The sequence below is a fragment of the Phacochoerus africanus genome, chromosome 1 (assembly GCF_016906955.1).
Source record: "Phacochoerus africanus isolate WHEZ1 chromosome 1, ROS_Pafr_v1, whole genome shotgun sequence".
Lineage (NCBI taxonomy): Eukaryota > Metazoa > Chordata > Mammalia > Artiodactyla > Suidae > Phacochoerus > Phacochoerus africanus.
The window spans coordinates 32,075,383-32,098,927 of NC_062544.1; the positions used below are offsets into that span (position 1 = coordinate 32,075,383).

Sequence of the window (23,545 nt, forward strand, 5' to 3'; positions counted from 1 at the left end):
ATGAGGATGAGGGTTCGATCCCTGGCCTTGCTCAGTGGGTTAAAAGATCCAGTGCTGCCATGGGTGTGGTGTAGGCCAGCAGCTGTAGCTTGCATTCAACTCCTAGCCTAGGGATTTCATATGTCACAGGTGCAGCCCTAAAAATAGCAAAAAAAAAAAAAAAAAAAATCCTTCAGAGCATGCATATAAGAAAAAATATTAATTTTTCCAGTTATACCGTATTTTCATGGAAGAAAGTGTAAGCTTTACTTGACTCTTTTTTTGGAGTTCCCGTTGTGACACAGTGGAAACAAATCCAATTACTATCCCTGAGGATGCAGGTTCAATTCTCGGCCTGATTAGTGGGTTGAGGATCTGGCGTTGCTGTGAGCTGTGGTATAGGTTGCAGACTCGGCTTGAACCTTGTGTTGCTGTGGTGTAGGCCAGCAGCTGTAGCTCCAATTCAACTCCTAGCCTGGGAACTTCCACATGCCATGAGTGAGGCCCTAAAAAGCAAAAAAAAAAAAAAAGACTATTTCTTGTTAACCAAAATATTAACATGTTTACCAGGTAACTAAAAAAAAAAAAAAAAAGAACATGACAGAAATAGTATAAAATAACTTTTATTTACATAATTCATATCTATAGAATATAACTGCTTTCTTTAGAACAAGAAAATTTACGACAGATATTGCTTTTTTGTCAAAGACTTCTTCAAGCAAGATAATATATACATGGTCACTTATAATTCAAAGAACATGGTGGTAAACAGTGGATATTCATATTTCTATCTGTGCCTCAATCATTTACCAACAATTAGGCTTTTAAACCATCATGTTGATCACTTGCTAAGACTAAGTGTTCAGGAGGAAAAGTCCAAAAAAATAAAGAACTATAATCACATCTCCTTTAAGATTTACAAATTACAAATTCTTCACATCATCTTTACATGAATCAGATTAAACACAGGTGTGAACAAGTCCTTCTACTTTGTAAGGTAATACACTGATTAAGTTTCTTTTTCCAAGAGTTTTTAGGATATAGAATAGGATAATTTAGCTGACTGACATGATTCTCTAACACAATGAAGATAAAATTAGCCTTTACACAGAAGCTACATCTCCTATAAAATTAAGTCATTGTAGATGAACAAGAGATAGATGTTAACAAAGTTAAAAAATAGCACTAAACAAGAGATAAAATAACAGTTTAGTTATGACAAACTAACATCCAAACTAACATTAACAAAATGAAAGAAACCTTTTCAGAATATGAAATATTTAATATTTATAAAAGCAGGGCATTAAAATAGCAATGTGACTTACTACCATGATTTTTGTGACACATCAAATAAATAAACGCACACCTACAGGAAATTTCCACTCAGATTTACAGATCCTCCTTTATAACAAAAGAAGTTAAACTATAAATTTCACTCCAAGGTAATGCTCTAGGAGTTCCCCTCGTGGCTCAGCGGAAATGAATCTGACTAGTATCCATGAGGACACAGGTTTAATCCCTGGCCTTCCTCAGTGGGTGAGCTGTGGTGTAGGTTGCAGACGAAGCTTGGATTTGTGTTGCTGTGGCTGTCGCATAGGCCAGCAGCCAGAGCTCCGATTCAACCCTAGCCTGGGAACTTCCATATGCTGTGGGTGCGACCCCAAATAGACAAAAAAAAAAAAAAAAAAAGCTCTAGTATCAATTGTTTTAATAAATTAGGATTACGTGTTGCACCATATCTAATTTTACTAATGAAGATGAAAAAATGGCCACCATTTTTTTCAATTCACAAACATAGTTAGACATTAAAATACCTCTCCAATTGAAATTTCATAATGCAATCAATGGTTTTAATTGACAGGCACAATTCGTAACTCTAGTGACAAGTAACTCAGAGACAATGACATCAGCACCTTAAGGTAAGGAAACTGCTATTTAACGTAGGGGTCAAACTAAAAACCCAATCCATTCGTGTCCATTATTTAAACATTGGCTGTAGCTGTTTTCACACTGAAATGGTAAGAGCTGAGTAGTTACCACAGAGGGCATCTTGCCCACAAATTCAAAAATATACTGCAAAAAATGTTTCTGACTCCTGATCTAATGTATTATCAACCCAGAAGGCTTTTCAAAAGAATACATCTGTTCTTTCAGAAGTTTAACTTGAACCACCAAAGATTTGCTTGGGTGGGTAACGGAATTACCCATGTAAATCACACAATCTTGAAATTAAAACTCTTAAATTCATATTGATGAGAATCACTGACTTACTAAAGTCTTATTGTTATCTTATTTTCTGTTTTTAACATCACAATTATGTTCTGTGCATAAAGGCCTAAGTGTTCCTCAAGGAAAACTTAATGGGGAAAAAAAACACCAAGAAATTGATTTTTAAAAAAGGAATGTGTGTGGGTGAGTACATATGTGTGTAATGGAGACTGAGTTTTGTATGGAAATTTGTCTCATAAATAAAGTTAAGGGGTTTTTTCTGTCCCCATACAAATCCTGAGATTATTCGAGAAATAAGAAAAACAATTTCACAGTACAAAGTCAATATACTAAACTATGAGAAAACAATGTATTCAAAACATATTCACTATCCAAACACTTTTAGCTATATCACTTTAAATATCTTTAAAATTAAAGAGGGAAAAGGAGACAAACATCAATTTGTTAATGCCTACTTTACCCATAATTTGAGGGGTAAAAATAATTAAAACTGAATATTCTTTTAAATAAAAAATTTAAAAATAAATAAGCTTTTTGATGTTTTACCTTTATAAATAATAATTTAAATACTAGTTCTTCAATTAGCACTAATGTTACATCAACATGAATTAGAAAAATACACATTTTTCAGTCAAATAGCTGATCATAGAAAAGTTTTTTTTTAACATTTACCATACTAAAGTGGAGTTTCACAATTTGCTTTCATATTCTTCCAGGCAACTGAAAAGGCCTTCACCATCCAAAACAAACAAACAAAACAGAAACAAAAACAAAAATCCCCTAAACAAACAGAAAAAAAAGACCTTCACAAAAGACATTCACTAAGTGTTAGATACAATCTACCTCCAAATACGTGGGCACTGTGATTTATACAAGAGACGTTTATCCACAACATTCCAAGATGTCCATGTGTGTTCAGCACAGGAAGAGTCGAAATGTAAACAAGAGCTGTTATTTCTGTCTGAGAAAGCAGTCTTAATTGCTCAGTATTTCCAAAATGCTGAATCCATCAGAATCAAAGAAATCTCAGCAATGTTTTCCACTGATTCATAAAAGTTTCAAATGAAGGCCATTAAATATTCAAAATCAATCTAAACTGTCAGTGATGCTTTTTTCTAAATCCCGCTTTGTTGATATAATTGACTCTGGAAATCCTAGACTTGGGACCAAAAAAAAAAAAAAAGACTTTTATTCTGTTTCATCCACTTGAATAAAGATATCACTAAAGAAATACTCAGATATGGTGGTTGGCTCCTCTTCAGGTACCCGCTTTTGGCCACCTTTACATTCTTCTTTCGGTAAGGGATTAGAAGAAACCTGTAAAAATAATAAAAATAAATGTGCAACATAACATTCATATATTAATAGAGGTAGTCTGACTTGGTATCTGTTCGAAAAGCAATACAGCAATAAATATTAAGAACTTTCACTATGTTTATTCTCCTTGGCCCAATAATTTCATTTCTATGCTACTATATTACGGAAATAATCCTAAAAACAGTAAGACTTTAAATGAATGAGAATAACTTTACTTATAATTAACAAATATACACTAGGCATGATTAAGTTAACTATAATGTACACATGATTACTTCACCCTAATTTCCATGAAAAAAAATTTTTTTTGGAGTTCCCGTCATGGTGCAGTGGAAACAAATTCGACTAGGAATCATGAGGTTGCAGGTTCAATCCCTGGCTTCGATCAATGGGTTAAGGATCCAGCGTTGCTATGAGCTATGGTGTGGTTGCAGAAATGGCCTGTATCCTGTGTTGCTGTGGCTGTGGCATTGGCCGGAGGCTACAACCCCAATTCGACCCCTAGCATGGGAAACTCCATATGCTGCAGGTGTGGCCCTAAGAAAGAAAAAAAAAAAATTTTTTTTAAAGCCACACTTGGGGCATACAGAAGTTCCCAGGCTAGGGGTTGAACTGGAGCTGTAGCTGCCAGTCTATGACACAGCTCACAGCAACACTGGATCCTTAACCTTCAGAGCGGGGTCAGGGATCAAATCTGAGTGCTCGTGGATACTAGTGGGGTTCATTACTGCTGAGCTACAATAGCAAAGTCAATACACTAAAAAATTCCTCCCAAAATTTAATACAGAGAAACGACATTAGATCTATAAGGAAAACATCTGAATGACCAGCATAGGAACAGATGGACCCATAAGACAGAACAGTACATAAGGAAATATCACATATCACAGCAAGTCTATCAAAAATAAGTACTTATAAATCTAGAAAAAATTAAGAGAGCATGGTATTAGCACAGGACTAGACATACATATAAATGAAATACAAGACCAGAAATATCCCTAACAAGGATGGATAGAAACTTAGTATCTGATAAAAGTGGTATTTCAAGAAAAACTGAGAAAAGTTGAATGATCCAATAAATAATGTTGGACAAGTGTATAACCGACTCATAAAAAAGAAAAGTCAGACCTATACTTTACCAAAATAAACTCTGGATAGATCTATAATCTTAAATGTAAAAACATTTATACACACACAAACACACACACACACCTATACCATAAAATACCATGTGAAAATGATTTTATAATCCTAGGATGGGATTTTTGTTGCTGTTGTTGTTGTCTTTTGTCTTTTTAGGGCCCCACCCATAGCATATGGAGGTTCCCAGCTAGGGGTCAAATGGGAACTGCAGCTGCCAGCCACAGCCACAGCAATGCCAGATCCGAGCCTCATTGACCTACACCACAGCTCATGGCAACGCCGGATCCTTAACCCACTGAGCAAGGCCAGGGATGGAACCCACAACCTCATGGTTCCTAGTCAGATTCATTTCTGTTGCGCCATGATGGGAACTCCCAAAAGAGAGTGTCTTTATTTATTTACTTTTTTAAGCTGGACCTGCAACATGCAGAAGTTCCCAGGCAAGGGATCAAATCTATGCCACAGCAGTGACCAGAGCAGTGACAATGTCAGTCAGATCCTTAACTTACTGATCCATGAGGGAACTCCAGAAGTGTCCTTCTAAATGACATAAAAGCCAGAAGCCATAAAAGAAAAGATTGATAGGAGTTCCCACTGTGGCACAACAGGATCAGTGGCATCTTTTGAGTGCTGGGATGCAGGTTCAATCTCCAGCCAGGCACAGTGGATTGAGTATCCAGCACAGTTGCCTCAGCTGCACCTCAGATCTGATCCCTGGCCCAGGAACTCCATATGCTGCACAGCAGCCAAAAAAAAAAAAAAAAAAGATTGATAAATCCATATAAATCCATACACAAAAATCAAAAGGTAAATGCAGGGAGTTCTCGTTGTGACTCGGTGGGAACGAATCTTACTAGCGACTATGAGCGAATTTGACTAGCATCCATGGGGACGCAGGTTCAATCCGTGGCCGTGCTCAGTGGGTTAAGGATCCGGCAATGCCATGAACTATGGCATAGGCCAGCAGCCAGGCTACAGCTCCGATTCGACCCCTAACCTGGGAACCTCCATATACCGTGGGCGCAGCCCTAGAAAGACAAAAGACCAAAACAAAACAAACAAAAAAAAATTCAGTAAAGGGAAAAAATTGTCTGGATCAGAGACAAAGGGGTTTCTTTATAAGAGAATCTACAAATCAATATGGGAAAAACTAAATTTTTTTTAAAAAGTCAAATGATAGGAAAAAATGGTTGTCAGAAAAAGCATAAATGATGAAACACATGCGGAGATGCTCAATCTCACTCATATGTATTCATTAAATCTATGAAGACTGTCCAAAGTAAACAAGATGAATAACATGCTAATGTGAAGGAAAAGTCCTCTCACAGACTGCTGCTAAGAACAGAAACTGACATAATCCCTATGAAGGACAATCAGGCAGTGTCTGTCAAACCATTCCCTTTGACCTACAATTCTATTTCTAGGAATTTAACCTCGAGGTGGTTAATGAACCCGACTAGGAACCATGAGGTTATGGGTTTGATCCCTGGCCTTGTTCAGTGGGTTAAGGATCCGGCGTTGCTGTGGTGTGGGTCACAGATGAGGCTCGGATCCCCGTTGCTGTGGCTCTGGCGTAGGCTGGAGGCCATAGCTCCGATTCGACCCCTAGCCTGGGAATCTCCATATGCCACGGGAGCGGCCCTAGAAAAGGCAAAGACAAAAAAAAAAAAAATTTAACCTATGAATGTAAAAAATGGACCATTTATAAGTTAACTGTTACCGCAGTCTTTGAAATACCAAATAATGAAATAATCTAAATGCCTACCAGTATGAGGCCATTATGACTCAATGGTACATCCAAACAATGGAGTATTATGTGGTCATTAAAATTAACAAGGTTACTTATTCCTGAAAAACTGAAAATTTATGCCTAGAGAAAAAGCTCTGTAAAAAAGTTCACAGATTTATTCATAACAGCAAAACTGAAAACAATCCAGATGTCCTTTGGTGGATATACTGATAAACAAAACTGGTATATCCATACTTGTGGAATACTACTCAGCAATTAAAAAAATACATAAAACCATCTGGATGACTCTCTGGAGAACTATGATGAGTGAAAAGGTGCCAATCCCAAATATATGGTTCTATTTATATAAAATTCTTGGAATGACAAACTGAATGGAGACCAGGATGCCAGCAGATAAGGTGAGAGTGGGGATGGGAGGCAAGTGGGTGTGTCTATAAAAGGGCAACACAAAGGACCCCCCCCATGCCGGTGGAACTGTTCTGTATCTTGACTGCAGCAAAGTCAAGGAGTGGTTGTGATACTGTCCAAGTGTTTCTATAAGACATTAATTACCACTGGGGAAAACTAGGGGAAGGGCAGATAGGGAATCTCTGTACAGCTGTTTACAACTGCATGTGAATCTACAATTATCTCAAAATAAAAAGGTTAATTTATATTATTTATTTATTTTGTCTTTTTAGGGCTGCACCACAGCATATGGAAGTTCTCAGGCTAGGGGCTGCACCAGAACTACAGCTGCTGGCCACAGCCACAGCCACAGCCACAGCCACGTGGGATCCAAGCAATGTCTGTGACCTACACCACAGCTCATGGCAATGCCGGATTCTCAACCCACTGAGCAAGGCCATGGATAGAACCCATGTCCTCATGGATACTAGCCAGATTCTTAACCCACTGAGCCACGACAAGACCTCCATATACTTTTTTTTTTTGTCTTTTGCCTTTTCTAGGGCCGCTCCCATAGCATATGGAGGTTCCCAAGCTAGAGGTCGAATTGGAGCTGTAGCTGCCGGCCTACGCCACAGCCACAGCAACATGGGATCTGAGCCATGTCTGCAACCTACACCACAGCTCATGGCAACGCCGGATGCTTAACCCACTAAGCAAGGCCAGGGATTGAACCCGAAACCTCATGGTTCCTAGTCGGATTCGTTAACCACTGCGCCATGACGGGAACTCCTGTACACTTTTTATTAAAAAAAAAAAATTTAGGAGTTCCCATTGTGGTTCAGCAGTTAATGAACCCAACTAGCATTCATAAGGACTCGGGTTCAATCCCTGGTCTCGGAACCCAACTAGCATTCATAAGGACTCGGGTTCAATCCCTGGCCTCGCTCAGCAGGTTAAGGATCTGGCATTGCCATGAGCTGTGGTGTAGGTTGCAGACGTGGTTCAGATCCCGCGTTGCTGAGCCTCTGGCATAGGCCGGTGGCTACAGCTCCAACTGGACCCCTAGCCTGGGACCCCACATATGCCGCGAGTTCAGCCGTTAAAGCCAAAAAGCCTCCCCCCTCAAATTTTTATTAAAGTATAGTTAAAAGTAAATATTACTTTTACTAAAGTATAGTATAGTTTACAATGTTCTGTCAATTTCTGCTATACAGCAAAGTGATCCATAAATATACATTCTTTTTTCATATTATCTTCTATCATGTTTTATCACAAAGACTGGATATAGTTCCCTGTGCTATACAGCAGGACTTATATATTCTAAATGTAATCACTTATCCACTCTAAATGTAAGAGTTTCATCTAATAACCCCAAACTCCCAGTCCATTCCACTCCCTCTTTCTCCCTCCTATATTTTTTAAAAGAGAGCAGGAAGACCTTTATCTACTGTTTTACAAAGACATACAGAGGAGAAGAACTGCCATGTTTTTCCCAGTCTGATATCCAACCCATTCTATACAAATAAACAAACACATAGTAGTTCTCACATACCTGAGTTGCTGAACTACCAGTATTCCCAGTATTCGTAGATTGAGTATTAGCAACAACACTTGGAGATGGAGGCGGATCAGAGGACTCTGGAGTTGTTTTCTGTCTTTCATTGAGTGGATTAGACACTTGCAAATTCTTTCTTGATATGGGTATAAGAGGTTTTAGGCGTTTCTTTCTATGAACCTGAGTAGGTTCATCAGACTCCAAACTATTCTTTGAACATATTAAGGATAAAAATCCCAAGGGTCTTCTGCCAGGTCTAGAAATGCAAACATAAAGATATTCAACAACATTCAGTTAGACACATTCTTTGTTTGTTTGTTTTTTGTCTTTTTGCCTTTTCTAGGGCCACACCTGTGGCATATGGAGGTTCCCAGGCTAGGGGTCTAATCAGAGCTGTAGCCACCAGCCTACACCACAGCCACAGCAACTCGGGATCCAAGTCACGTCCGCAACCTACACCACAGCTCACAGCAACACCGGATCCTTAACCCAGTGAGCGAGGCCAGGGATCGAACCTGCAACCTCATGGTTCCTAGTCGGATTCCTTAACCACTGCGCCATGATGGGAACTCCCATAGATACATTCTTAATACCAACTTCTTTTCCATGAATGCTAAACCAACATGTGATACCAAGAGTGGCACATATACTAAGTTCTGATACCACTATGCCATGACATATATTTGTGACACAGGTCAAAGCTTACTCTAGAGCAGTACTATCAAGCTTAAAAGTGCATACAAGGGAGTTGCTTTGTGGCTCAGCAGTAACAAACCTGACTAGGATCCATGAAGATGCGGTTCAATCCCTGACCTTGTTCAGTGGGTTAAGGATCCTGCATTGCCATGAGCTATGGTGTAGGTCGCAGACGTGGCTTGGATCTTGCATTGCTGTGGCTGTGGTATGCGCCAGTGGTTACAGCTTCAATTCAACCCCTAGCCTGGGAACTTCCATGTGCCACAGGTGCGGCCATAAAAAGTAAAAAAAAAGTGCATAGAATCACCTAGGACTCTTATTAAAATGAAGATTCTGACTGACTTGGTGGGGAGTGGGGCCTAAGTTCTGTATTTCTAACAAGTTATCAAATGACGTCCCTGCTGTGGTCTCAGGACCCCATTCTGAGCAGGAACACTAAGAGCAGGGATCAGCAAGCTATGACACATAGGCCAAATGCAGTCTAGCACCTGATTCTAAGAATAAGTCTTGCTGGAACCCAGCATGCTATGTGTTTACATGTACGGTTGCTTTGATGCTACAAATGCAGAGTTGAGTATTTACAACAGAGGTACATGGCCCACAAAGCCTAAAATACATACTATGTGATCTTTTACCAAAAAAAGTTTGCTGATCCTTGTTCTACAACACTGCTTCTCAAGCAGTTTAATCCAAATCCCCATGGTTCTATTTTAGCACATCTCAAATGCCAGAAAAGATACCCCAGAGCTTTACTCTCTACAGTGTAGATAACAAAAACAACAGCTTCATTAAATACGCCTTTTCAATTTATATGTCCTTTCCCCCCTTTCCCTTAGTGGAGGCTGGTACATGCCTTCCCCTCTCCAGCTCATCAACTCCATGTTAATGATGTGAATGCTGCTGACAAGCCAGAGTTATCCATAACCCAGAAGATTCCCTTGTGGAGTGTGAGGGAAATAATGTGGAAGAAGCTGGCTTTGGGCTTATATTCCACACTTACTCTTACAGGGAGAAAGTCAGAGCTTACCTCACTGGTATGCCACAAGAGAAAAAGGCACACATTATCTGGGACTTTAATAAAACAACTTCCAGAGTTACCTCTGAGGTCAGCCTTATATCTCAGATTATCTAACCTGCCCCACCTTCCTCTAAATGGTAGGATAAATAATTATCAAAATAATAACCATGAAGAATCTGGAAAAGAAAGTGTGCAATACCAAATTCTAAAGATTTTCTATCTTAAAGACAAAGTTTTGGAGTTCACGTTGTAGCTCAGCAGAAATGAACCCAACTAGTGTCCATGAGGATGTGGGTTTGATCCCTGGCCTTGCTCAGTGGGTTAAGGATCCGGCGTTGCCCTGAGCTGTGGTGTAGGTTGCAGACAAGGCTCAGATCCTGCGTTGCCATGGCTATGGCTGGCCGCCTGCAGCTCCGATTTGACCCCTAGCCTGGGAACTTCATATGCTGCAGGCGCAGACGTAAAAAGAAAAAAGGGGGGCAAAAAGAAAATAAATAAATAAATAAAAGTCAAAGTTTCAGCACTTAAACTCTTATAGCGTAGAATGTACATTTACCTGGAATAGTCTGATGAAAGAGTTTAACATTATTATATTTCCTTTGATGACACCCCTTCCCTTTATATTACTGGCAGAGGGATATAAAACACCATCCTTGGAGTTCTTTTGTGGCGTGGTGGGTTGAGGATATGGCATTGTCATTACAGCGGCTCAGGTCAGCCATTGTGTGAGTTCAAACCCTGGCCCAGGAACTTCATGTCACAGGAGCAGCCAAATAAATAAATTAATAAAAAGAAAATACCATCCTTAATATTGGACTTACTCAGTTACACCTATCCCATAGAGGTTATATTTATCCTTTAAAAGAGAAAAAGAGAGAAACATTTATTAAAGATAGTCTCATGATACCTGGATAGTGGGGTTTTTGAAGACGATGTAATGTTATCCATTGACATAGAAGCAGCACAAGTTCTTTCTTCTTTATCAGACACCATTATCTCATCCTGAGGTAACTCAGATGCATTCTTTTCTTGTGTATCTGTTACTTTATCAGGAGACCTAGATCCAATACTCTGAAAAGTTGATTCAAGTTGCTCTTTCTGAGGATCTGGCATTGTAAGTGTGCTTCCTAAGGTAGGGAAGTTATCTTGTCCTTGGCAAGATTCCCCTTCAAAAATAGAAAACAAATGGTATGCACACATATTGAAATTAATACATTCAATTAAATTTGAAGAAGAAAACCCATGACACCCTATCATGAACCTATCCTCCTAAGAGTAAGCTACATTATAAATCAGTGGGGTTATCTGGAGTACTAGGAATATTATAATGACTTCAAGCTATGGTAACAGCTTCTGCATTCAAATATAAGGTGATCATATCAATGACTGAACTTATCTATGAGACAGAAACAGACTCATAGACATAGAGAATAGACTTGTGGTTACCAAGGGTGGGGTGGATGGGGGACAGATGAATTGGGAATTTGGGAGGAGCAGATGCAAACTAGTACATATAGGATGGATAAACAACAAGGTCCTACTGTACAGCACAGGGATCTCTATTTAATATTCTCTGATAAGCCATAATGAAAATAAATATGAAAAAGAATATATACATGTACAACTGAGTCACTTCGTTAGACAGCAAAAATTAACAGCATTAAAAAAAATTAACAGCATTGTAAATCAACTATACATCAATAATTTTTTTTTAATAGCCATTTCAATATAGTTTAACTTAGAAAAGCTTTCGCTGGGGGGGCAATGGGATGGGGATTTGGAATAGAACTGTTGTAAAACTGGGTGGTAAAGGTGGCTGTACGACTATAAATATAATTCCCTGAATTAAAAAAGAAAGAAAAGCTTTTGCCATGAATATCTTCCGAACTAACAAAATGAGTGTGATTACTTTCTAATCTCAGGGTAAAGCTAAGGACATATAAAACTCCTTTATTCCAGCTTTCTAATTCCTAAAATGTAGTTGTTGAGCTTTTACAGGCAATCCTGTGGCCATATGGTTTTCTAAAACTATTAAAGTAGCTTTTATGGCCACTAAAGTTCCAAATTCAAGATCTCAGCAAGGAAAAAGAACTTTCTTTTTTGCTGTTTTAGGGCCATACCCGCAGCATATGGAAGTTCCCAGCTAAGAGTTAAATGGGAGCTTCAGCTGCCAGCCTTTGCAACGGCCACAGCAACATGGGATCCGAGCCACATCTGCAACCTCCACTGTGGTTCATGGCTACATTGGATGCTTAACCCACTGAGTAAGGCCATGTATCGAACCTGAGTCCTCATGAATGCTAGTCAGGTTCATTACCCCTGAGCAATGACAAGAACTCCAAGAAAAACTTCTAATAGAAGCATGTTTCTTAGAGAAGAGTGAGCAAGACTGCTTCAATCCCAAATTTAAATGAGATGCATCAAAAATAATCAGGGGTACTTAGCAAAATGTAGTCACATTAACATTAATTTTACTCACCAGTTTCCTCCAAATTTATTAATTCCTTTGAACACACCTGTTTTAAGAAAATTTACCAAAAAAAGTTAGCAATTTATTTATCAAAAAAATTTATTTTACTTCTTTTTTTTTTTTTTAAATTGGCCAAAGCTATGGTACACAGAAGTTCCTAAGCCCAGGATCAAACCCATATCAAAGTAGCAACCCCAGCTAGAAGAGTAGTGACCATGTCGGATCCTTAACCCTCTGAGCCACCAAGGAACTCCCTTTCTTCTTTCTATCACCCAGAAAACACTAGCGTCAGACATGTTTTATAGGAATTCTACAAACATTTATGGAGAAGACATTGCAATTATTATTTATAAACTATCCCACAGCACAAGAGGGAAAGCTTTCAAATACTTTTTATAAATTAAGCATAACACTGATACCAACTAACCAGTCTCACATCAAAGCAAAAATATCAAATGAAATATTACAGGCATAATTCATCAGCACATCAAAAGACTAAACTGTCATGGAGTGGTGCAGCAGCTTAAGGATCCGGCACTGTCATTGCGGCAGCTGGGGTATCTGTGGTAGCAAAGGTTCAACTCCTGGCCAGGGGATTTTTATATGCCGCAGGGGCAGCCAAAAAAAAAGAATTAAACATCACAAACAAATAGAATTTGTTCCAGGGATATACAGATGATTCAATATTATAAAACCTATTAATATAAGTCAACAGATTTGAGGAGAAAAACAATATCATCTCTCTATTTGCAGGAAAAATGTCTGACAATAGTCATTCTTTAAAAAAACTTAAAACTGAATAGACAGTCATTTTCTTAACACCTTAAAATGTAACTACTGCAAACTAAAAGCCAGCATCCCACTTCATAAACACTGTTAATTACTCCCACTAAAGTCAGGAATAAGAAAAAGATACCCATTATCAGGACTACTTTCTGACTTTTTCTGAGTTATATTAGTGAACATGATTAGAAAAGAGAAAGAAGTTAAAGGTATAAAAACTAGAAGGAGTTCTCATTGTGGCTCAGCAGAAGTGAATCTGACTAGTATCCATGATGACACAGGTTCAAACCCTGGCCTCTCACAGCGGGTTAAGGATCCGGCATTGCTATGAGCTGTGGTGTATGTCTCAAATATGGCTTGGATCCCAAATTGCTGTGGCTGTGGTCTAGGCCAGCAGCTGCAGGTCCAATTTGACTCCTGTCTGGGAACTTCCATATGCTGCAGGTGTGGCTCTTAAAAAAAAAAAAGTAGAAAAATTAAAATTATATTTGCAGATCATATAATTGTTTGTTTACTTAGAAAACAAGAAAATTGGAGTTCCCGTCGTGGCACAGTGGTTAATGAATCCGACTAGGAACCATGGGGTTGCAGGTTCGGTCCCTGCCCTTTCTCAGTGGGTTAACGATCCGGCGTTGCCGTGAGCTGTGGTGTAGGTTGCAGACGCGGCTCGGATCCTGCGTTGCTGTGGCTCTGGCGTAGGCCAGTGGCTACAGCTCCGATTCAACACCTAGCCTGGGAACCTCCATATGCTGCGAGAGCGGCCCAAGAAAAATGGCAAAAAGACAAAAAAAAAAAAAAAAGAAAGAAAGAAAACAAGAAAATTTACTATGTACAATGAGGGGAATTCAGTAAAGCTCTCTAGATAAAAAGAATCCAGTGATAATAGCAAAAGGAAAGATAAAATTTTTAGGTATAACCTAATAAGAAATGTATGAGATTTATATGAAGAATAGCTTAAAATACCATTGTGAGACACACCAAAAAAGACTTTAACAAATGGAAAGACATATTGTGTTTCTAGATATGAAGATGCAACATCTCATTTTATTTATTTATTTATTTTTGTCTTTTTGCTATTTCTTGGGCTGCTCCTGCGGCATATGGAGGTTCCCAGGCTAGGGGTCTAATCGGAGCTGCAGCTGCCAGCCTACGCCAGAGCCACAGCAACGCAGGATCCGAGCCAAGTCTGCGATCTACACCACAGCTCACGGCAATGCCGGATCGTTAACCCACTGAGAGAAGACAGGGATCGAACCTGCAACCTCATGGTTCCTAGTCGGATTCGTTAACCACTGCGCCACGACGGGAACTCCTTTTTTTTTTTTTTTTGCAGTATCTCATTTATAATGTCAATTTTCTCTGTGTTAATCTGTCAAGTTACTACAATACTAATACAAGTACCGATAATTTAAAAAAAAAAAAAAACCTCTGAATAAGCTAATTTTAAAACTACTATAAGCTTTCTTTTCTCTGTTTTTTTTTTTTTTTAGGCCCACATTGGTGGCATATGGAAGTTCCCAGGCTAGGGGCCGAATCAGAGCTGCAACTGCCAGCCTGTGCCACAGCCACAGCAACACTGGATCCTTAACCCACTGAGTGGGGCCAGGGATCGAACCTGCATCCGCATGGATACTAGTCGGGTTTGTAACCACTAAGCCGAAATGGGAGCTCCGAAAAACCACTATAAACTTGAGAACATATAAACAACTAGGAGAAAGAAGAAAACTGTATAGGGTGTGGGGGAGACTATTCCTTTGAGATATTAAAGACTTAAAAGCTACAATAAATGGAGTTCCCAACATGGCTCAGAGGAAAGGAATCTGACTAGAATCCAAGAGGACACAGATTTGAACCCTGGCCTTGCTCGGTGGGTTAAGGATCTGGCATTGTTGTGGCTGTGGTGTAGACCACTGGCTACAGATCCAATTCAACCCTTAGCCTGGGAACTGCAGATGTCATGGGGTGCAGCCCTAAAAAATAAATAAATAAATAAATAAAAAATACCGTAATTAAAAAAGCGTGGGAGTTCCCACCATGGTGCAATAGGATTGGCAGCATCCCTGCAGCTCCAGCATACGGGTTCAGTCCTTGTCCCATAATGGGCTAAAGGATCCGGTGTTGCAGCAGCTGCAGGCCATGTCACAGCTGTGGTTTAGATTCAACCCCCGGCCTGGGGACTTCCATATGCCACAGGTACAGCCAAAAAATATAAAAGGGGGAAAAAAAAGACAAAAAAAAGAATACAGAGTCACTTCATAGAGAAGAAAATACACCTAGTTCTTAAGCATAATATGAGAAATGAAAAACTATTCCTTTTTTTTTTTTGGTCTTTTTAGGGCCAAATCTGCAGCATATGGAGGTTCCCAGGTTAGGGGTCAAATCAAACCTGTAGCCACTGGCCTACACCACAGCCACAGCTACATGGGATCTGCCACGTCTGCCACCTACACCACAGCTTACGGCAACACTGGATCCTTAGCCCACTGAGTGAGGCCAGGGATCGAACCTGTGTCCTCATGGATGCTAGTCAGATTAGTTTCCTCTGAGCCATGACAGAAACTTCCTAAAACTCTTCTGAGACACCTTTTCTTTTTTTTCTTTTTAGGGCTGCACCTGCAGCATATGGAAGTTCCCAAGCTAGGGGTCAAATGGGAGCTAGAGCTGCTGGCCTACACCACGGCCACAGTAACACAGGATCTGAGCCGCATCTGTGACCTACACCACAGCTCATGGCAATGCTGGATCCCTGACCCACTGAGCAAGGCCAGGGATCGAACCCGCATCTTCACAAATAGTAGCAGGATTCATTTCCGCTGCACAACAGGATCTCGCGATATACCAATTCTTAACCCATCAGATACAGAGGAATACACTGCCTCTGCTGCCTGCTATCACCTAAGGACTATTGGTCTTCAAACATCCCTGTGAGAATACGGATTCTAAACTAATTCTTCCACAGTGTAGTTCTCCAGTGTAGTACATTATGATGAGTATCAGAAACAAAAATAAGAGGGTGCTTAAGAAACCTACAACACAATAGCGGGTAATCGATTCTGCATAGTATTGTCAGGCTTCTCTGAGGTAGTGATGACTGAGCTAAAGAGGTCTGTGTGTTTTGCTAGGAAAAGTTCATAAAGAAGAGACAGCAAAACAAATGCCCTGGGACAGGAAGGAGAACAGTGCACTCTAGAAACTTAAAGATGACCAATATAGCTAGAGAGTGAGGCAGAGACCAGCATAAGATGAGATTAGAGAGAAAACAGCCAGACGAATACAAAGCTTAGAAGTTCTGGTTTTATTCCTAAGAGCAACAAGAAACCTAAGTAAGGCATTATGGTAATGGCAGTGATGATATTACCTGTACCATCTCAGACAAAAGGGAACTCATTCAGAGAGGTGAAATATCTTGTTAAGATCCCACAGCCATGGAGTTCCTGACATGGCTCAGTGGTTAACTAACCCAACTAGCATTCAAGAGGATGCGAGTTCAATCCCTGGCCTTGCTCAGTGGGTTAAGGATCCAGTGTTGCAATAATCTGTGGTGTAGGTTGCAGACTTGAGGCTCGGATCCCACATTGCTGTAGCTGTGGCGTAGGCCAGCGGCTATAACCCCAATTAGACTCCTAGCCTGGGAACCTCCATATGCCCTGGGTGTGGCCCTAAAAACAGAAAAAAATAAAAAATAAAAACTTAAGACCCCACAGTCATTAAGTGGTACAGTCAAGATCCAGATATGTATGATGCTTTCAGCCTTATTTTTAGCTAATGACATTGAGCTGGAAATGGGTTTCCTGATCAATATCCATCAATTTTCATCTAGAAATGGTTCAAAGTGAAAATCCCAAACTGGTTTTATCTGGATTATTTATGGTGAAAAGTATTAGAACTATCTTTATAACTTTCCTCTTTTCAGAGCTGTGCCTGCAGCATATGGATGTTCCCAGGCTAGGGGTCCAATTGGAGCCACAGCCTCTGGCCTATGCCACAGCCATAGCAAGGCCAGATCCAACCCATATCTGCAACCTACGACACAGCTTGTGGCAACCCTGGATCCTTAACCCACTGAGCGAGGCCAGGGATTGAACCAGCATCCTCACAGATACCAGTTGGGTTCTTAAATCGCTGAGTCACAAAGGGAACTCCTAGCTTTAGATATTTATACATATCACTATATGACGAGTCCAAAGGAAAAAAAACAGAAATAAATCCATTGTAATACAGCCATCTAACTTGTTTTTTTGATTCTATCTTACCTCAGAGGTATATTTTTGACAATCGTCACTTGAAGTGAGTGAATTTTTTTTGGCAGGAGGAACATGGTCACTTTCATCAGGACTACAATGAAATCTCTTCCTGGATAAAAGTTCCAAATTCGCAGAAGGCTTTTCAGAATCATCTCTTCCAGATAAATACATGGCATCCTGATCAACTGGAATTACCGGAAAACTCACACTGCATAGAAAATACAGACACATTAAATCAGTTACATAATGAGGTTAAAGGCTGAGCTATCCCAATGAAAACCACACCAAAACTTCAAGTAATTAATATATACATGGCCATGGCCACAGAAATGTTAGTTTTGAGCTCCACTCATACTTAAAGGTTCACAACTTAACATCCATAATAGTGAATTGAATCTGAGGCATAAAATTAGTGTTTTCCTTGTCAGTAATGCTAAATTTTAGCCTAAAATGTCTCTTCCTAATATAAAAAGATTTGAATTTATTTTTTTAAAGATTTTTATTTTTTTCATCACAGCTGGTTTACAGTGTTCTGTCAATTTTCTACTGTACAGCAAGGTGCCCCAGTCACACATACATGTATACATTCTTTTTCTCACACTATCATGCTCTCTCCTAAGTGACGAGATATAGTTCCCAAGGCTTTACCTTCTCATGTTAATTGAGAGACAATTAAGCATCCTAACCAATGACTATTAAAATACACCTTAAGAATTCAACAGCAAAGAATTAAAATGAGTATCAAAAATATTTTTAAAAGTATTCTCTCTGATGAATTTTGCACGTTTCTGTGAATCGGAATTTAAAATAGATATAAATGCATACAAAGTAACCACAACTTTAACAGATGCTTTTTATGATATATATATATGTACGTCTATATATATATTTGCTTTTATAGGGCCGCACCTGCGGCATATGGAAGTTCCTGGGCTAGGGGGTCGAATTGGAGCCACAGCTGCTGGCCTGTACCACAGCCACAGCAACGTCAGATCTGAGCTGCATCTGCAATCTACACCACAGCTCACGGCAACACTGGATTGTTAACCCACTGAGCGGGGCCAGGGATCAAACTCACATCCTCATGGATACTAGTCAGGTTCATTTCTACTCCTATGGCCTATTTTTGAGCTTTCGAAATACTTAAAAATACCAAAAAAGTTTCATTCCTAATATACCATATATTTAAATGGCATCTTTATCAGATATAAAAACAATAATTTCTTCTCTAATTTACCACATAGTTACTAAATAAGGTCTCCAGGACAACTGCAGATAATGTTGATGAATGGCTTGTTCAGTTGACACCATTCAATTCATAAAGCACTTTCCTCCTAGCAGAAAGAGTTTAGCTTATTCATTACCTCATGTCCCCCCTTTCTTCTTTATTCACTGATTTGACCAATATGGGCGCTGGCAGTAAAGTGTTTGGCAGTAACTGCGTAGTGGTATCAGCATATTCTTCTACTGCACTGGTTGGAATTTCCACCAGAGTTAAAATGAATGCTTGTTCATCTTCACCATCTTGATGTACATTAGCAAGTAGATCCACTATCAAAGGTTAAAAATTAGTAATGAAAAACTGAACCATGAAATGATAGAAAATCATTCATTTATTTCACTTTTTAAAAGTCTCATAACAGGGAGTTCCCTTGTGGTACAGTGGGTTAAGGATCCGGCATTGTCACTGCAGCAGCTTGGGTCGCTGCTGTGGCTCAAGTTCAATCCCTGGCCCAGGAACTTCCACATGCTGTGGGCATGGCCAAAAAAAAAAAGTCTCATGACAACATATCCCCAAGAACAAAAAACTGAATTATGCCTGTTAAGAAATAAATAAATAAAAAGTAATTTCATAAAAGATAAAGATGATTCACCCCGGAGAAGATAACAATACTTAAACACAAAATACTTCAAGTTTTTTTTTTGTTTTTGTTTTTTAATTTAAGGTCATCATAGACTAACAAAAACTGTTTTATTTTCCCACTGTCAAATGGGGAATAAAAAACCCTACCACTAGATTTTTGTAACACTACTGAAGCAGATTATCATACCTGAGTCTTGAGGATTATTTACATTCTCTTGTTGGACGTCTGGAACACTAGTTGGTGGACACTGCTATAAAAAATTAAAATGAAAGAGTAAGATTGACCAAATCTCAATTTTAAAAAGTTTTCCTGACAATGAGATGTAGTGAATAGCTACTGTTTCAAAATGCAACTTATCTAACCTATAGAATTTTTCCAGTGTTTTGAAACTTCTGCTTGTACCAATAAACTTCTGATTCACCTAAACATATATATACCAGAATACACAAAGGAATTCTGACTAAATTGTGAAATATGTGTAGGCGATGAAATGATTTTTCAAGTAACCGGAAAAGGAGATCCAAACTCCTCAACCTTCTCTCCATCCCCCTCACAGCAGCCACTGTACCATTACTGGTGACATGTGTATGGAAGCAAAGCTCCTTGCCTCCAGCATGGCTCCCTCTAAAATGCTTTCCACAAAACTGTAAACACTATTTTCTCTAAAATGAAATTCTGATTGTAATTTTCTATTGCTCAAGGTCTTAAAACTTTCATTTTACAACCAACAATTTCAGGCAAGAATCATTAACGCATACTAAATCACTTACTAGGTGGAAAAGATGTTATTATAAATGGAGAAATCTTTTCTTTTCTTTTTGCTTTTCCTAGGGACACTCCTGCAGCATATGGAGGTTCCTAGGCTAGGGGTCTAATCGGAGCTGTAGCTGCCGGCCTACGCCAGAGCCAGAGCAACGTGGGATCGAAGCCACATCTGCGACCTACACCACAGCTCACGGCAACGCTGGATCCTTAACCCACTGAGCAAGGCCAGGGATCGAACCCACAACCTCATGGTTCCTAGTTGGATTCGTTAACCACTGAGTTCATGACAGGAACTCCATCTAATGGAGAAATCTGGTAGGCACCATCCTGCCAAGTAATCACTCGGCGGACAAAATGACATTATGTGTTCCCTGATACAATGCAAATGGGAGAACGTAACATCACCTACTATTTAGTACTCTTGCCAAAAAATGTTTAACTTGAATCTAACAATAAGGAAGCAATAAAAAAAAAAATCCAGATTGTAGCCTAGCTTGGAGTCTTCTAAAATGCCAGGTACACAAAGGTAAAGGGCAAGAGGACCACTCTAAATTAAAAAGATTAAGAAAAAATGACAACTAAATGCAATGTAAGAGGCTTGACTGGAACTGTATACCACATAATGAAATCATGCTAGATGGTATGGTAATACTGAGTGTGATAGTAATATTGTCATTTCTCTGTAAGACAATGTCATCGTTCTTATCAGATACAAGCTGGAGTATTTGTGGGTGAAGGCTTATGTCCTCAATTTACCTTCAAATGGTTCAGTTTTTTTTAAAGTATCTCTCAAGATGGAGAGCAACACGAAGAGAGAAAGAGACCAATGTTTACAGCTAGATATGCACACAAATGCAGGGAAAATGTTAGCATATGAGAGTACTGTGAGAGATTCTAGCAGCTCTTCTCTAAATCTGAAATTATTTCAAAATAAAAAGATAAAAGGTTTGAGGATGAGGGGTGCTGTAGGTGCAGTGGGTTAAGAATCTTACTGCAGTGCCTTGGGTCGCTGCGGAGGCATGGGTTTGATTCCTGGCCCAGTGCAGTGGGTTAAAGGATCTGGCACTGCCACAGCTGTGGCCATAGGTCACAGCGATGGCTAAGATTCAATCCCTGGCCCAGAAACTTTCATATGTCGTGGGTGTGGCCATTAAAAAAAAAAAAAAAAAAAAGGTTTGAGGATGGGGGAAAAAAAATCCCATAACTTTGGATATACTCCAAACACCTCAGCCAGTCATAAGAATTCTTTTATGATCTGTCCCCAGGCTACCTAACTTCATCTCTAACCACTTTCTTCATTTATATTCCACTCATAACTAATCATATAGTCCCTGAATCATGCTGTTTCATACTTGTTCATTTACTCATTTGTTTCTTACAACTTTGTATTCCTGGTATCTCACACAGTACTGGACGAGTAGCATTTCAATAAACACTTGCTCTGAAAATGAAATTCTCAGACCCAGGGACTAGGAAGCAAGAGTTCTCCATGGAAAAAACACCCCCTTTTTCAAAGCTTTTACAACAAAGCTAGATATGTTTTATGACATATCTCTATGATCTAGAGACTAAAAATACATTCAATAAAAATTCTATTATAATACATTCTAGCAAAGGCAAAACTACAGGGAAAGAAGATCAGTGGTTGTTAGGAGCTGGAGGTGGAAAGAAAGACTAAAAAAGGCCATGGAGGAGTTCCCGTCGTGGCGCAGTGGTTAACGAATCCGACTAGGAACCATGAGGTTTCGGGTTCGATCCCTGCCCTTGCTCAGTGGGTTAACAAGCCGGCATTGCCGTGAGCTGTGGTGTAGGTTGCAGACGCGGCTAGGATCCCGCGTTGCTGTGGCTCTGGCGTAGGCCGGTGGCTACAGCTCCGATTCAACCCCTAGCCTGGGAACCTCCATATGCCGCGGGAGCGGCCCAAAAAATAGCAAAAAGACCAAAAAAAAAAAAGGCCATGGAAAACTGGGGGGGGTGATGGAATTGTTCGTGTACTGCTTGCTTATATGACTACTTATGTTTATCAAAATGTGTAGAACTGTAAACTAAAAAGGATGAAGCTTATTTTGTGTAAATTATAACTTAACTTTTTAAAATGAGGAATAAACAGCTCACCACCCCCTGTTATATTTACAACCTTTTACCTCTGGTACATAGAGTGTAAGCATACTGTCTCCACCAGAGTCCTTTCTCAGGGGCTCTTCGATAAAACTCTCACCAAGACTTGTACCCAAAGCAAGCGTGTCGGTGCTTGGCTCAGAAGAAACAAGTGGAGCAGCCGACAACATCTGAACCTCTTCAGATCCCTCTTCGTAATCTTCATTTCTGAAAGACAGATTAGTATATATCTGAAATCAAGACGACAATTACAGAATTATGTAGTTAGAGCAAGGCAGTCCAAAGTTCATCTAATTTAATAGTTTTCAAGCTTTTAAGATATATTTAATGGACTAGAACACATTTCTACAGCTACAACTTATGGCTACAGTTGAGAGAATATAAACCAAATCCCAGAATCTCTTTCCTTTTTTACCTTTTAGTTAGGCTTGCTTCTTGTGAATTACTGGTTTCTTCAATACCATGTACACATGCCAATTTGCTCTGCTCCTTACTCTCTGCAGTTGTATCTGATCCAAGGCTTTTATCCTCTAATTCTGTTCCTTTAGAAGCATTTTTCTCAGTTTCTTAAATAAAAAACACATTTAAAATATAGCCCAAAGTAGTACAGTTAAAATTTCCCATATTAGAAACATGATTTTTCTTCAAAGATCACTATACAGTAGCTGTTTCAAACTTCTCTTAATCTAAAAAGAAAGCTCATTCGCATGGCAGAAAGGAGGTCTGGGCCAATTACACTTTTAAAAAATAATTTTTTTGGCTTGAACCCTCAACATATAGAAGTTCCCACGTCAGGGACTGAATCTAAGCCACCGCTTTGACCTATGCCACATTTGTGACCTATGCCACAGCTGCAGCAATGCTGGATCCTTTAACCCACTGCACTGGCCCAGGGATCAAACCCATGCATGAGCTGCTACGGTTGGATTCTTAACCCATTGCACCACAGTGGGAACTTCCAATTAGACTTTTAAACATAAGTGAGATAATGAATCTGCACTGCACATATTTCACTCCTGGTAGCCACAGCAACTGTATCTCAACTTTATCATGATAATAGTATTACCAGAAACTCACATATAAAAGAGGTTAGAAGTTGGGTGCACATGAGGTCTGGCTAGTTCACCTTGGGGCACATGTTGGGAAAGGAGCGGTTCTATAAAGAACAACGTCACAAGGGGGCAGAAAATGATGTCTGTATAAAAGATGGAACTGAGCCTGCA

The 23,545-nt window shown here is 39.5% G+C and overlaps 1 protein-coding gene across 1 annotated transcript in view; it reads right to left on the reverse strand.

Annotated features, from left to right (window-relative positions):
- Window positions 1–1,629: 1,629 nt before the first annotated feature.
- The window catches only part of BDP1 (B double prime 1, subunit of RNA polymerase III transcription initiation factor IIIB), a 106,179-nt gene continuing 84,263 nt past the window's right edge, over window positions 1,630–23,545 (reverse strand). The window contains 9 exon segments of the mRNA XM_047794370.1: window positions 1,630–3,525; window positions 8,361–8,619; window positions 10,985–11,243; window positions 12,557–12,593; window positions 17,584–17,782; window positions 18,939–19,125; window positions 19,626–19,686; window positions 22,349–22,529; window positions 22,738–22,888. Of these exon segments, the coding sequence (XP_047650326.1) occupies window positions 3,397–3,525; window positions 8,361–8,619; window positions 10,985–11,243; window positions 12,557–12,593; window positions 17,584–17,782; window positions 18,939–19,125; window positions 19,626–19,686; window positions 22,349–22,529; window positions 22,738–22,888 (1,463 nt within the window). The 3' untranslated portion in view covers window positions 1,630–3,396.